General features: G+C 40.8%; 1 protein-coding gene across 4 annotated transcripts; it reads right to left on the bottom strand.

Moving 5' to 3' along the window:
* Positions 1-583: 583 nt before the first annotated feature.
* On the bottom strand, positions 584-16,657 carry tmem102 (transmembrane protein 102). 4 transcript variants are annotated; one of them, XM_025057891.1, is made up of 6 exons: positions 15,147-16,657; positions 14,443-14,654; positions 4,683-5,021; positions 4,005-4,198; positions 3,614-3,826; positions 584-3,423 (listed from the first exon to the last, which is right to left on the bottom strand). In XM_025057891.1, exons 1-6 carry the CDS (start codon positions 15,173-15,175, stop codon positions 2,824-2,826), a joined length of 1,587 nt encoding a protein of 528 aa, XP_024913659.1. In that variant the 5' UTR covers positions 15,176-16,657; the 3' UTR covers positions 584-2,823. The 4 variants fall into 4 exon arrangements, with proteins under 4 accessions (XP_024913659.1, XP_024913660.1, XP_008325934.1 ...); XM_025057892.1 differs by having other exon boundaries at positions 15,223-16,657; XM_008327712.3 differs by having other exon boundaries at positions 16,280-16,657.
* Between the last annotated feature and the right edge of the window lie 6 nt (positions 16,658-16,663).

Raw genomic sequence — 16,663 nt, 5'->3', positions numbered from 1 at the left:
CCACACTTGTCACACTTTGGTTTTTCTTCAGATTTGCTTCACACACACTGTATAAACACACACGATCCTCAGTAGTATAAGCCGAAGCTTTAAAAAAAAAATCCACTCAGGGGTTAGGGTGACATTTTTAGACACTAAGATGTCACAATGATAACGTACATAGAAGTAATCATGTGCTTGTAGTGTGGTCTGATGGCTGCAGCATTTAAGAGCCGGGTCAATCCATGTTACCCAGAGTAGTTTCAGTGTCTAGACAACTGCAGGTCTATAACTCATCCGTGTAAAAACTGAACAGGGAAAAAAAAAACTTAGCAAAGTTAGGGACGTAAAACACAGTAAAGCAGGGAAAACTGCTTGTCTGTTCATGGTATCTTGCCATGAACACCATTTGCTGATTATAGAGCTGTCAGTCAGAAAAGCTTTACAGTGTGAGTCGACTGTCTGTGGCCCTGAAAGCACCACGCTAACACAAGAGGCAATTGCTCTGCGGAGAATTGTCAAGAAAAGTAAACCAGAAACAAATATGTAATGGAGACTGAAATAGAGAGGTTTCAAATATAACAAAGGAAAGAATAAACTGTAATGGAGACTGAAATAGAGAGCTTTCAAATATAACAAAGGAAAGAATAAACAATGTCCCCAAGTGAGGCTGATATCAATACCCAAAAACAAACATCCATCCATACCCCTGCAGTTACCCCTGCAGTTGCCCTCCGTCTGCTAACAAACGATAAGGCCCGTGGGCTTACAAACAACCCCCAGCAGGAAGCACCTGCTTAGATCCTGTTGTGTTCATCTTCTGAATACACCCAAAAACAAAAAAAACTGTAGCTACACACAGTTAAAATCACAAACTTCCGTATCCATCACAACCAGTCATAAAGTTAACAAAATGGTCTCTTTCTTTAAACAACAGCTGAAGTACACACCTGCATAACAGGTGTGATCACACGGCCGTACAGTTAGGCTGTGGTTGGACGGCCCGTCCGTACATGACTTTGTGCTTATACCACTTCTGTACTTTTTGCCTTACACGTTTCTCTTAGTGTCACCAGAGGCTTGGCTGCAACAGAGAATCACAGCTTAGTTCCCTGCGACTTAACGTGCGGCGGTGGAAGTGTAGTGATGAAGGCAGATACTGGGGGAAAAATGTCAGAAAAACGTGACAGGCCTAGTATCAGGCTGTCGTTACAGCTCGGTTTCACTGAGATTTTTCACTTGCGTTGTCAGACGCTATTTTGTCCTCAATACTCTTTGTCACATCAAACTTTAGAGAGAAACACCAGCTTGACGCCAGGTGAAGACACGATGATATTTATAGTACTTCTCACACATGACTCGTCTTTGTGCAGCAGTTTAAGTGAACCTGGATGGCAGTGTTTCCGCTAGTTTATTTTCTGTTTTAAAACATCCCAACGCCCACTAATCCTTCCCCCACCCCTGGGTTTTCCCTTATCCTGGCTGTTTCCTCCTGTCTAGTATATTATATCTATCTTAAGTTAATAAAAGATATGTATATATTGACCAGGATGCCCACACCTAGCGCCATTTGACAGCTTTTTGAGACTCCAGGAAGTGAATTAAGTAGTGGCTACGGAAACATACGAGATGATAAAGCTAAGATTAGTGTAATTGTGTCTCTCTTTCCTTGAGGTGCAGCCATTCAAGCCCAGGAAAAGCTGCATTTCACTGATTTTATACTGTGTCACTGAACCTCACACAAGAAAAGGCAAATTCACATTCAATTCAGCTTGTAGCGAACTGATCAAAAGATGAATGCATGAATGCTAAGGGAGCATACGCAACTCTTTGGTACAGTCACTTAACACTTGATTCCAGTCGTGCACTTTCAGGTTCAGATGTGAGCGCCGTACAGGAAATATAGTGTTAGAAAACGCTTTAATATACAGACGACCTCTTCCAGTCTCTGTTAAACCGCAGCCCGCATGCTAGCACACAAGAGCTGCCGGCACCATTAGAGCTAATGAGAGTATAAGCCATAGGCTGTGTAGAACATATGTATAAATGAATAGCTTTGCGTTGGTGATACAGTGTGTGTTGTGCTGAATCTTTGCACAAAGGGCTCTGCGAATTCTGCTTCACCTACCTCTACGTAAACATTCATTCAGACCCACTAAGGCTGCTGTACATGATCGCACAAATTTAGGATTAGACCGACCTGTGAGATCGGATCAGTCCTCGGTGAATGAAATATCAAGTAGAGCTTAAGACTTTGAAATGGATTCACATACGTACAACTCATCAGTATGAGAATTACCTGAGAAAGACTGAAACTAACGGATGAATTGATTAAAACAAAAACAAAAGCTAAACTGTAAGTAAAAAAAAATAATAAAATGGGAAAAACCTGACCCTCAAGCTAACCCTCATTTACATCAATAATTTGTGGGTTTCTTTACTAATTCAGCCCTCATCAACTCCAATCGTTGAAAAATGCAGCAGTTTACTAATTCATTAGTGAATTTCATCACACACACTACTGGTAATGCCCCCTTTGTTCAGTGTTCTCTCTGTTGACTTGATTTCAGGCAGAAAAAGCCAGGCCTTGTATTTGCAGATTCAGCTAATGAGTCTCTTTAAGGCCAGCTTGTTAGCAGAAGGGTGTCTCCGTGGCAACAGCTCGGTGACATCATGTCTACAGTGCAAAGTCCACTTGTGTGAAGACATGTCAGTAGTAGGAAATATCATAGGAGTGTAGTTTAAAAAGTCAGCGGACCGGCACAGCGTTATTTAGCCTCGGAGTTTCCTCTCTGAGCACGTCAAAAGCGTGGTTGTGTCAGAAAACACGACGACGCGTCTCCCTCAGTAGAACTTGTCGTCAATACGGAAGTGAGGTCTGGTGACATCATCGGGGTTCAGAAAAACCGATATGGACTTGCCGGGGTTCTCTGTGACCAGCTGCTGCAGCCGCTGTGCTAGCTTGTCATCTGACGGTGAAATGATACCATTGGCTGTGTGGTGACCAGGGGAGCCGTGGCCGTTGGTGTTCGCCGTTAGCTGCTTCTTGAGCTGGCCGGCTTGCTGAGCTTGGTCCAGCGCCGCTCGGAGATGCTCGCCGGGATCAGAGCGTACGTGGGCTAGTTTCCGTGCTACGAGCAACGCCTGGCTGTCCGACAGGTGCTCCAGCATGTTGCACTGGGGCAGAAAGTAGTTGGGGCAGTTTTTGCCAAGAATGCAATGAGCTAGGTCATCCAGGAGGCCGAGAAGGAGGCGACCAGGGGTATCTGGATCAGGACTGGACAGGTAGGCGGCAGGAAGGCGGTCACAGGCCCAGAAGAGGAGGGTACGAAGGTGGTAGAGGCTGAGGCCTGTGCGGGGCCTCGCTAGTATGCGGGAAAGTACTGCCTTAGCTGCCTGAAAAGCCTGGGCCATGGGGAAGGGGATGCACTTCTTCAACTGAACCTGGTGAGGAAAAAACAAGAATGAAGACAATGTAAGAGAAGAAGGCAGCATAAAAAAACTCCTTTAGTTTTAAACTAGGGCTGTCAAAATTGACTATTAACCATGATAGTAGATAGAAAATGTTCATCTGATTAATTTCACAATAGAACTATCTTGGTTGATAGACATATAACATTTAGCAGCCCTTCACCTCGCTGCGGGAGAATGCCAGTCTCCACTCTCTGTCTGGGCGGCCACCCAGTGTGGAGCAGCAGGGCAGCAGATAGAAGCCAGATATGGCCTCTTCCTCTGTGATCTTTCCGTCCCAGAAATGGTTGGCAGTCAGCCAGCCTTGAGCCACAGCGGGCCAGCCTCGGAAGGACACCACGGGCAGCAGGTCGTACAACACCCGGCTGGATCCAGCCTGCAGGAGGAGACAGTCGGTGGGAAAAGGAATATCACTTTATTGGTGGTTGACTTCTGTTGTCTACGCAACAACCACTTCACTATTGATTTTTCTCTGGGCTGTTTTGAATTACATCTTCCATTCAGCATCCATTACAGCAAGGGTTTGTAAGGTTTTCGACAACGGAGAACGGTACCTGGAGGATGATAGTAGTCAGGGGTCCGTTCCTCTCCAGCCTGTCTGGGGTAGGAATTCCTCTCTGGGGGCTACGCCTCAGCTCCTCCACAGCCTCACTCACCACTCCCCAGAACCAGTCTGTCACCAGGGTGGGCGAGAAGTAACATCCATCCAGAGACTGCGGCGAACTCAGGGAAGGGATGGAGCCTTTATCTGAACAGGTGAAGACGTGATCGGATGTGACATCTGTGCTAAACAACAAACATTCTACTGTACTAAAACCTGCTGCAGCGGTGCTGGAGACAGGGATCACAGTGTGTGTCACCACTGGTGCAGACTGAACTGTCACAACCATTTGGAGTTAAGGTAACGGGTGTTAGATCATTCGCACGCACCGTGCCTTCCCTGACATGTGGTAGGTCATAGTATTAACCCTGGCAGTGAAACGTGATTCACACAGCTCACACAGCACCTTTTTTATACACAGCACTGCTGATACACCATCAAAAACATCTCTGCTCTTTCCTCTGTGTTCTTTATTTTTCTGGTCTTGCTCACAACTCCTCCTGCATTTCAATTTTTCCACTGACTGCCTTTTCTACTCCTGCGGTTCAGAGAGTTCCCAGGCTTTACTTGAACCATCCCTTCTTCCTTGATCTTCGTGTAGCTTCGTGCCGATTTTTATATATCTACTTACTCAATTCTCCCTCTTCCTCCTCATCTTCCTCAGTTGTGAGTCTGTTCTCTTCCTGGCAGCAGATGCTCCAGCGTGACAGTACGTTGGAGTCACAAAGGCGAAGGCTCAGCCACGAGTGGCAGGGTGGGGAGTGTCTCATATCCAGGGTGACGGGCTGGTTGCGGTCGTGGAGCTTTAGGGCAGGGACCAGCAGGGTGAAGTCCAGATCAAAATCGACCCCTTTAGCATAGTCGCCCAGGTCTTCGGGGTTCAGGTCCAGGACGCCCTCCCGGGCTCCACCTGACAGCAGCAGGTACTCATTGGCAACTGGGAGGCGCTGGTCCACTTTCTGGACTAAGCCTGTAATTGGCAGATAAGCAACAGTCTTCAGAGTCTGTTTTTTTTTCCTGCTTATATTCAACACTGCACATATGACTGAATCACAGATCTTTCAATGCAGACGGTGAACAGAAGGGCTCCAAACAAGTCTGATTTATGTCCTTTCAAGGACACTGCAGAGATTTATTAGTCTGAACTGCAGAAATATTGATACATGAGTGTGAAATATATAGCGATCCTTCAAAAACTAGTTGTTTTTTTCTACGTGTAGGCCATGATGATATTTCAGCTCCCAAACACTCTTGACACACATTTCTACACAGCTCATTACATTCCATCCACTTGCATTGTTGTTGATGGTTGTTATGAGAATGTAGAAAATGGCGCCTTTTTGGAAAGGAATTTTACTTTTCCTTTATATTCCAGCTTTTGTCATTGTATTTTGATGCGAAAATAAGTTTAATATGATAAAGTGAATTATCTAAGATTCAAAAGTTACATTGAAATTATAGCACGTTCAGTGCTGCTTGCATCATTTGTGTGACTTTTCAACAAAATATAACTAAAAGTCAGCCTGCTGGGATAGAGAAACAAGATCCAAGACAATAATCATATTATACTCATTAAGTAATCTTTGCAAGACTGCACCATTAGTTTCAGAGCTACTTAAATGCCTTCCTCCTTCCTCTCAAGGTTCTGTTTATAGGCTCCAAACATACCTCCAAATCCCTTTATGGCTTCTTAGCTGTGTTGTAAACTTCCCTAGCTCTGGGCCCATGGGAACTGCAACACCGGAGTCAAGAAAATAATGTTTTACCTGCTTTAATAAGCTACTGAGAGAAGGAGCCTGATCTTAAAGTGGAACGTGAGTTGGTCCGGTGCTAGCTGCCCGCTATTGTAGATCAAAGGTAAAGTAGTGGCACTCGAGGAGCTCTAAGTAGAGAGGAGATTGCGAAAGCTTGAACTCGAGTGTTTACCTCCTCCGGGGCAGTTAAGGGGTTGAAGAAAACTAAAACAGGGCATGAGACCTAGTCCCCCACCCACAGCCTGGGATTCACAACTCTAAGTGTGAGTCTTCTTATCTGTTCGCACCCAACTACAGTGGTAGTGGAATCATCCAATGAATAGAATGTACAGGCAAGGGCTAGTGACTAATTTAAAACGTTAAATAAACTGTTTTTTAAACCCTCTCTAATTTTTTTAGTATATTTTAATGAAGAGCCACAATCACACCAACTGTATATCCAATAATTCCACTTAATGTTGCTCCAATACAATAAATATACAAGGAAAGTTTTTGTTTCACTGTTCTGAAAATTAGTTATTGACTGTGAATATTTTCTTTCTCACAGGTGGAACAACTAATTACCCACCCACTAGGTGGTAGCTGATTTTAAAAAGAGAAACAGAACTGTTGATCTCTTTGTCTTTCTTCAATTCCTGCAAATATATTAGTGTTGTGTTCATCTAAACAGGCCCTTTTTTGTTGTTTAATCATGATTAATCCACAGCTATGCTGTGATCAGTCAGATTAAATATTTAAACAATTTGACAGAACTAATAATTATACGTGTCTGAACTGTATGTGAACTCTCTCTTCGCATGGGTAATGCTTTTAATATCAATAATAACTCACAGGCATGACTAATTCAAATAATATGTTATGTTGATGTGTCGGGGGGGGGGGTCTTTGTGACGTAGCTTTAAAGCTAAAAGCAATAAAAAATATCTCGATCCAAAGCGAGCAGATTGAGTTAGTTTATTCAATCAGAAATGGAAAAATATTAAATGGTTAGATGGATGTTGTCTAACCCACAGGAAACGTTTGTTTTCCTGATAATACATTTTAAATTTTTACAGCTGGTCTACCCACAGAGGTTTCATCAGATAATTCATTCTCCTCTGTCTGAGGTGAATATTAGTGGTGCAGCATGTGAAACAAATTCTCACCACTTGCTGATCAGAGCTAGAAATCTGTGAAGTAGAAATGTTGGACATAAAGATAAAAGTGTAGATGAAAGAGGAAGCAGCCAAAGAGTGTCAGCCAAAGGGCAGCGAGTTTGAAACTGTGTCTCCTCTGATTTGTTTGGTTTTTATCAGGAACTGATAAATTGGGTAAAATAAGTGCGAGAGGAAGAGTGCGATTTAGAAACAAAAAAATAAATAACACTTCATCTGCTGCAGCAAGCCTTCAGCTTGATGTAACATGAGAAAACTCTATTAATTAGTGGGGTTTTTCCACAACAGTCACATGTAGTTTGAATTTTTTTCATGGAATACAATTTATTTTTTGGTACGTGTGTCATGCTGCTCAACTGTGAAACCGACAGGCCAAAATTAAAATAAATTAAATTAGATTAAAATAAAGTCTAAGGCCAAAGGATGAATAAAATAACTTGGTGGAAATGTTTTGCTTATTGTGGCTAATTTCAAAATTAGTTTTATTCCAAGTTGTTTTTTTCCTTCTGATGTGCCTATATACAGATATAGTTATGCAAAACACCATGTGTTTGCAATTAAACAGATGAAGGCAGCAGGTGTGGGAGCAGCTGTCTTGTATGCATTCAACACTTGTTTTTTGTGGTGGCAATAAAAGCTTGCAAAGGTGTTTTTATCAGACAAAATGTTAGTCTACAGAGCAAGTAACAGTAATTAGCACTTGGTACTTGAAAGGATTTGGTTGAAAAAATGTCAATTTAACAAGGAATCAGTCCAAACATACTTGCTCTTATTTATCTTTGTTATTCAGTGTCACAGTGTCACAGGTGGATGCAATGTCCTAGGATATAAGTGAGTACATTTTGTGGCCTTTAAAAAAGCTAAAAACTTCTATGAAAATGATTGGATTGTAATCTGGTTCTAGCCATAGTTCAAAAGATAAGGACGAAGCAACAGTTGCCAATCAAACACCTTTTGCAGACAAGGAGCCCTTGCAGTTTGTCAAAGTCTTTGAAATGACCCACACTGGGTGGTGAGCCAGAAAAAAATATTTCATTATCTGATTTTAACATCAATAAATCATCACAACCTTAAATCTGAGGAGGTAACTTTCATTATCTTGTGCAAACAGCAAAGACTTGCTTCAGCTGCTTCTGACCTCTACAATATTATTCATATTAACAGTTCTAGAGCTTCGATTAAAAGTCAAATGAAAAAGGCTGATGGCTATTTCCCAGTTTTTCCTTGTTCTTGCATCAGAAAAACATGGTTAATGTTTGCAGTAATGTGACCAAGAGATAAGAGGGGAAAAAAAAGGAAAATACTTAATTAATTAATAATTAAACAAAGGTTAGGGAAAAAAGGAAAATACTTAATTAATAATTAAACAAAGGTTTCTAGGAAAATAATTAATTAATTAATAATTAAACAAAGGTTTCTAACTTTACCTATGTCTCAAGGAAACAATGACCAATAGAATGTGCATATTGTAGAAGCTATTTTTTCAGCTCTGATGGTGAGAATTCACTGAAAATGTTTAACTGAAAAAATGCAATGGCTTATGTTCCAAGGGACAAAATCTGGCCCATTCTCTTACATTGATGCAGAGATCAGGCATGTATAGACCAGTCAGTCTGAATCTATACTATAGATTCAGTCTATCAATAGAGTCAGGCCATGTATTTTCTAATAGAAGAGCACTTGCTTTTAAAGTGATTTCCTCAGATCATAACTTCTTATTACCGGGCTGGTCAACAAAACATTTAAACGATTAAAATCGGATTAATCATGGGGTAGCTGTTGATTAATCATGATTAATTGAGACAAATCAACGTTCCTAAATACAACAAGAAAGCTCTTTTTTTGTATGTTGCTGAGATGGAATGACAAATTTCAGCAGGTATATGTATGTGTTTTACATCTGTTTTTATTCGTGACCAATCCAAATGGTGGAAGGATTAACAGGGACAAATCACAATCCAAAAGTTCCCAATTTTGCATCATAAAGTTGGTGGGTTTCAGTCAATTACTCTACATCTTGACAGTGGCTTGTGAGCCTGAGCACAATAGAAACACTGTAAAATATAAGCCATCATAATCCAGTCCATAAAGTACCCAAGCCCCCAGGGTGGCTTACCAGGTTTACCAGCCTCCAGTCCTGCTACAATGTATCAAAAACATTTACCTTAAACCAACCCCGGTTCCATTGTTGAGGGACTACAGGATTGTGTTAAAAATGTTTCGCCAGTTTACAATCCTTACTTTATCTGGACTCTGAAGAGTGACTTGGGAGCAAAGTCTCTGCGAGATGATTTCTAATTTTAGTTTTCAGGTGGAGCCATAAAACCTCGTGTGCACAGTTGAACAAACTGTACTTACAATAGCACAGTCAGCATACATTACATACAGTTTGATTTTACTTTAGATGCTGTGTGTGTGCACACAGTTTTGTCTTTGTTTGACTATGGTCCAGAGTCACAGATGAGCTGTTACCTAACAAAATGTTTGCTCTAGGAACCCCAGTTTAAACCCCAAAGCAAAATAACTATGGTCCAGGATAACATGAAATGATGACATCATAATATTGATAATATTGAAACAGTGCACCAAATAATCCTCTAAAAAGCTGCCTGGTACAAAAAAAGGAAAGGTATCCAATCTGACACAGAACACAGAATCAACTGGATGTTATTTCCATCAGGATATACTCAGAGGCTAACCTTTCACACACTCTTTATCAATGCACTTATATGAAGGCAAGCCATTGGTGGGAGAGAAATAAAGCAGTTTCATGTTTCATCTAATGCGAGGTTGGGTTGCTGATCACAAAGCCAGTAGTTTACAGGCAGCGCATTGATGTTTTCGCAAGGAATTAGCCAGAGTGTCTGAAACACTTGCAGAGAGAAAAGGTGGAAGGAGAGAAAGACAGGCAGTGAAATTTGAGGGTGGGCTTCTTTGATGGCAGCCTGACTGTGATACCAGGTCCCACTAACTGACAGGCAATTATCACTTCAAGAGAGAGGTTTCAGCAGTTTGGCTTTCACATTTCACTTTTCTGCCCTGCAGGGTAGCCTCGTCTTTCAAAGAATCTCGTACGACTGATCTTGACTTTTGATGTCCTTACTGAACAAGGGAGGGCAGCAAAGGGGGCCAAGAGATCAATTAAAGAGCACACTAAGCAATTATCAAGTAATTAACCTGTAGCCCTGGACTTGCCCTAGCACTCAATATGCATGATTATTAACTATGATCACAGACGCAAAAGATCTGAGGCCAGAGTAACACTCATCAGAAAAGTAAATTGTTTTTCCAATCACTATAATCAGCCACAAATAAAGTCAAGGTGATTAGTTTAAGATTCCATGGTGTTGTTTAAAAAAAAATCAATATATTGCCTTGCCCTACTCTACATTCCACTATAACATTCTAATGCTATATACTATATATCCCAACCCCCCAAAATAAGAAAATTGTAGTTTTATTATAAAAAAATTGTACATCATTGAAGAAAGGTGCTAAGAATTATGTGCGACAGATTGTGCCAAGATGTACAGATTGTGCCAACTCAATACGGCCACAGCTTGCGCATAACATATTATTATCAGTTGACAGCTATGAGCCAAATGATTTTCTTCTTCTTGCCTCAGGATCAGATCATATGTGATTAGATGGTGCAAAAATCACAGTCAGTCTGTGTTATCAAATCTTGACAGATAACATGTTGGAAATGTCAAAACGTGACTTATTCAAACTGCTCAATTCACAGTCTAGGACAGGTGGTGGAATACACTCCACAACCTCAGTCTGTGTGTTTATTTCACACACAGTCATTTGCATGTTCCTCAGCATCAGCTAGTCGACATTGTGAACTCAGCCGAGTAAACAACGTCCAAATAACATTGTCGTTCATTTTCATTTCCGTACCAGCATTTCCAGCAATTGAGATTCAATGCAGACTAAAACCGGTTCAACAAACAACAGTGACTGTCAGTGACTGTCAGTGACTGTCAGTGACTGCATGGTGACAGAGGGCTTCTCGTGTGTGCTGCATGGCGGTGATGTGTCCACGCTGTTGAAACTGAAGACAGATGGAGCCTTAGTAAGGACAATATTAAACTTATTTACTGTTGCAGCTTCATGAATCCTTTCTAGCTGCCAAATGAAGACATACAGTACCCCCAAATTCAAACAAGACATTAAGAAAGAATTACTCTCTAACCTTGTGTCTGCCTTGTATCTAAATCGGGGGTCACCCTTGCCAAGTAATACTCAGTAATGCACCTGTTTAATGTGCCCACATGTCACTTTTTTTCTTAAATTAAGCATCGATTTGCCCTTGTATTGCCCTTCAAAGCAGCAGTAGATAAGACTTCCTGAGTATTTACATGTAATACATGTTGCTTTCAAACCTTTTCCTCTGAGGCACCCGGCTCCTATTAGAAAGGATGACTCAGAAGCCCTGCAGAGAAGCTACAGTATACTGGGCTCCGAGTTTAGGCTTCCACTAAAAACTACAAGTCAGCTCTTGGAATCAGTACAAGACCTTCCAAACTGATAAGTCAATGAAAAGGAAGCAGCACGTGATTTAGGCACACAGAAGTGCTGCTTCACTAACGTTAATGGATTTAAAGATGAAGCCAGTCAGGTGCCAAGTCTATTCAACCACCAGACTTTGAGGGGGTAAACATTTTACTGAGATCAATCAACTGCATTACATGAGAGACTGAAAAGTCATGGATGGTCAGAAACCCAGGTTCAGATGCCTCTCTACCTGAGTAACTGAGTTTTATGCCTACAGAATACCAAACTATCTCTGCGAGAATTCTGTGTGTTTGTGGGGTATAGTCCTAGAAATCTTTCAACTGTGACATTTTCTGTCTGTGACTTCAGCTGCTCTGGATCCTTGCATTACATGTTGAAAACAAAGTTGGAGCATCTGCAGTACTCTCTCTGAAATGTTGAAGTATTGAACCAAAATCCTTAAATTATTGTTTTTAGAGGATAATTATTGTACACACCTGACTTGTATGCCAACATGAATCAATTGCTAAATGACACATTGTGATACACTGCATATTTAAGCCTTTAATACAGTCTTCCCCATAATGTTTGACAGAATTTGAGTCATTCTTCACTTTGTGCAAAATCACCCGGTGTTCAGTTGTATCTTAATTGCCTGTTAGATGATAAGACGATGATTAAAAACAACTAGTTGTTTTTATTCTGTTGTTCTGATGAGCAGTGGTGTACCAGGCATTTCTCACTTAGGCCTTCAGTGACCTTAAGAAATCCACATCCTTAGTACTTTATTATGTCTCTAAAAACCATCAATATAACAGGAGGGAAGACTCGATACAAGTTTTTCATGTCCGATACCAATACTGCAATATGGAGATGTCTTCTTTTCTCTAATATCATGCAGAAATCTTGACCGATATTCCTCTCTCTTGAAGTGCTCACACTTTGCAATATAAACTGAAGCTGTTTAAAATACTAATAAATTGTATTGACTGGATAACAAAACAGAAATGGTCGGATGAAAGAAGACAAACAAAAATATGAGAGGTAATATGAGAGATAACAATGGATACGCACAGGTCCAGTGTGCGCAAACAACGTGTTTCTGTCTCAGTGTTTGCCTCACAGACAAAAACATCAAAGTATGAACAGAAACTGAAAGATGACAGTTCGATCTCAGATCAAACTTTCCTTCTCTTCTTTTTTCTTCCTTTCACACACTGGCTAAACTCTAAACTGAACTTGTGAAGTCAGCAAAACTTTCAGATCTGAAAAGTTGTGTTAGAGTTCTTTTTTGGGGGGGTGAGGGGCTCACTATAGATCTTCAACCTCAGCAAAGCAGCCTTTGCTTGACTTTTGTTTCTAAAAAAAAAAAAAAACAACATATAGACTAGCCCCCACTTTGCTTGCCTGGAGGCAAAAGCCACAGTACTCCCATCTATCAGCATGTGGGGGAAAACACTTGGTGTACTTGTGTGTCAGTCCAATCCTTCTCTTTTTTCTTTGATTTGTGTGCAAACCGCAGTGGGGGGGCTCTGTGAAGCTTGAAAGTCATGTCAAAGCCTGGCACAAACAGTAGCCCAACACAGACACACACAAATGATGCTTCCAATGCAGATTGGTCTCCTTTAACAAGGTCCCTGCACCAAAACCACTGGTTCCTAAACATCAGTAGCCTATCCAGGTTGACACATTACCAATGTCTTAGACTAAGATGATGACATGATGCCAAGAGGACAGCAGGCGGCGGACATAAAGCTACTGGACATAGAGCTATTGGACAAACACAAACGTTTACTACACAATTGTTCAGTTAATGAGGGGCAATGCAGCAGAAATGTATAATTTGTCATATTAAGTGTACTCCGAACGCAGAATTGTAGATCATGTTTAAATTTGATGTAACAATATTTTAAATTATAACTTGAAAATCATCAATGATGTGGCAGACTATGGGCACACAAAACATGTTTTCAAGTACTTTGTGCAAAATATGGAAGAGTGCGGGTTAATGAAACACTGCCTTTAAGAGCCATCGGCCTCTGTGTTGTGTTTCCAGTTCAACATACATTTATATTCTTATGTTTTTGAATTGTGGTGAATGAATGAATGAATGACTCATGGATGGCGTCATGGAGTCAACTGTAATAACTGCCATCCATTTTTATACCTCTACAATAATCTGTTTTTTCTGTGCGCTCTTTGTTAGCCATTATTATGTTACATTTATCTTAGGAAGCCGTAAAAGTTTCATGTTGTGGAACATTAGTCTACTTTTCAAGGTGAGAATGGAGCAGGGTGTTCCTAAAATGCAGAATGCCTATAAAAAATATTGTTACGAAAAAAAACCCCACTGTGACGTCCTTAATTTTATTTACTTAAAGAAGCAGTGTTACAAATAGCAGACACACAGAGTGCAGTGGGATGCACTTTATTTTTGTTTTCAGCAAGTCTGCTTTTAGAGCCACTGTGAAGTTGATGTATATTTAATAATTTATCTGAAGACAAAACAATACACACAGTGAATGTCACACAGGAGTACACGCTCCTTAAATTATAATTCAGTCTATAAGGATGAATGGTTAAGCACTGGTGAATTGTAATAAGCTGGCTGGCTTTAAAACCCTGGTATGGAGTATGCTGTTTTCATCTTAGACTTGGAGACAATGATTGTTTGCCATATGCTGTTGATCCAATGCAATATGATCCAGCACCTGTTACATCCTGAGGGTATGAACTGCATCAGTTAATGGATCGGAAATAGGTGAAGTTCGTGGTAACAGCAGCATAACATAATAGGTTAGCATCCTATGTTATAATCATGCTCTTCATTGCACTTCTCTGTCAAACTGTTCATAATAGATGGTCACAATTCCGTCAGCAGTTTGAAACAACTTTAAAATGTAGACGATTCACAGGGTAATAATAAGATGAGCATTTGGTGAGAAAACCATCATCTTATGTATGATCTGTTCAGTGGACATACCTAGCATGTTGAAAATGAAGTCCTTGGCTGTGTGGACCTCTAAGGCAGTCTGGTCTCCGAACTCCCCTTGCTCTAGTCGCACCAGCTCTGACACCTGTGCCGACAGCTGCTCCAGGGGGGCCCCTGAACGGAAGTCAACATCTGACAGTTTCTTCCCGGGAGCTGGCGACCGTGGTGCCACGGCACTGATCAGCGACTCCATCTTCACAAGCCTGCAGGGTGAAGTCAGTGTAGGATATTTTTTTAGGTTTGTTAGATGCTTTGATGCCAACATATTCGAGTTCATGGCTTTAAAATCTGCAGACATGCTGTCACAGTGACAATGTGTATGGCTGGCTGGGTTGTCGAGCCTTTAGGCTTTCATAATTGAATACTGCTTACTCTGTTTACTTTTCATTAACATTGTGTGAAACCAGCTTTGAGCAGAGCAATGTGTCTTATTGCCAATTAGTTTGGTGTTTTTAATCAATCATGCACAGAAGGTTAACTGTGGCAACATAGAAATAAGAAACTCGCTGTGCCGAAGCTACAAACTGGTGACAACATATTTAAATAGAGAAAAGGAAGACATAGATACTGTGATGATACAGAGACAAAATATGACTTTAATCTCTGAATTCATCAATTTAATAAGTAGTTCATCTCATGATAGGTATTTTAGGTACATTTTTTGTCTTGAAACTACTTAACAGATGGATAAATACCTGAACTGTACAGCAACGCTTGTCAGCATGTAATGATATAAGGTATTGAGAGTGCTGTTAGTTTTCCATTTGGTACCTTAATGTTTGTACCATGCACTTCTCTTTGCATTGATCTCTTGAGTGACGCAGGATTTTTCCAGTCCAAAGCTACTACGTCGAAGATGCTAAATGCTGGGAATTCATTGTCTATTCTACAACACTATTATGCAGTTAGATATTAGTATTAAGGGTTACTATTAGGATAGAATAAATCAATGACCTTAGAATTCTATACTGCTAGATATTCCTCATTAAAAAAATAAGCTAACATGGGGTTAATCCCTTTGTAAATTCAAGTCCCTGTTTATACACATCTCTATTCAGCTAGTTTTACTTTGTGTTTTTCTCTTTGTGATATTAGTCTATTTGTGTATCTGAGTTAATAATGTTTGCAATTTATTAGCATATAAGTGTTTATGGAATTCCCCAAAATAACAAAGGAATCTTTTGTCAATCTATTTCCTAAAAGGGAATTTAAAACATAACTGCATGGATTTTCGCAGACCAGTAGTAAAGAGTATTAGGGACTAGATTATTACACTTACGAACAGGCTTTTAATTATCTATTAACGTAAACTGATATTTCGTCTAAAGTTATTTTAGACTCAAAAAAGTAATGCAAAGTTAAGCGGAGTGGAATGACAACATGGCCTCTGCCCCGGTGAACTGGATTAATTAGCTGCTAAGCTAATAGCCGTGAAAATATACCGCCTTTGACGGATATTATTGTGTAATAGCATTATAAATATCAAAAACGGAGCGCTGAACTACATTGACTCTTGCTCACATTAGTAACCGATTCGCATTGAAGCGACAAGCTGGGAGCCTCGCCCACACTCTGCCAATTTATTTTAGTAGCTATATTAGCCAGCTGGGTTAAACAGATTATCGTGTCTACTTATACGAGGGGTTAGGGTTAGACGCAAACAAGTGCATCGACACACGCACACGTTACTAGTAAAAATCTATACGTATGCACACGCACACACATACGTTCTCCCACATGCACTCAGCTCATGTCCCGTTAGCCAGAGAGTCTTATAGCGAATCCTTAGCCACGGGGCTAGGGCTGTCAAATAGCACAAAAAACACACCCTTTACACAGTAACGCCAATGGCTTCTTTCGCTATCTTCTACGTTCACTGTTACTGTGATTTCCGTATTTTAATCCTCCTTTAGCAGTCATTTCCAACAGGTCCCTGACGCCACTTTCCCCCTGGCAACACCGTCCCGGGATTCATGGTCCTAGTCAGCGGATCCGGGGATTACAGTCATGTGTGGCACGCAAGCACCACATTAAAAAATACAAACGGATTTGCGCGGTCAGTAAAGAAAAAAAAAACAAGATAAGATAAGGCAAAGCTTAGGAGAACTGGAGGCAGGCATGTGAGCCCAGCAGGGCGGTTTCACGGCTACACAGATGGTGCTCTGGATCAGCTCCACCAGTGTAGTAGGAAGTGGACTGTGTTTAGTCATCC

Source organism: Cynoglossus semilaevis, chromosome 1 (assembly GCF_000523025.1).
Source record: "Cynoglossus semilaevis isolate Cse_v1.0 chromosome 1, Cse_v1.0, whole genome shotgun sequence".
In the NCBI taxonomy this organism is placed as follows: domain Eukaryota; kingdom Metazoa; phylum Chordata; class Actinopteri; order Pleuronectiformes; family Cynoglossidae; genus Cynoglossus; species Cynoglossus semilaevis.
This window is presented reverse-complemented; position numbering and strand designations above follow the sequence as displayed.

Excerpts from the sequence above, each read along its gene's own strand:
- tmem102 (XM_025057890.1), bottom strand. The coding sequence starts at position 14,749 with ATGTCTGCAGATTTTAAAGCCATGAACTCGAATATGTTGGCATCAAAG. Across the intron at positions 5,022-14,442 it reads CTTCATTTTCAACATGCTAG|GCTTAGTCCAGAAAGTGGAC; the intron begins GTATGTCCACTG and ends TGCCAATTACAG. Across the intron at positions 3,827-4,004 it reads TGACTACTATCATCCTCCAG|GCTGGATCCAGCCGGGTGTT; the intron begins GTACCGTTCTCC and ends CTCCTCCTGCAG.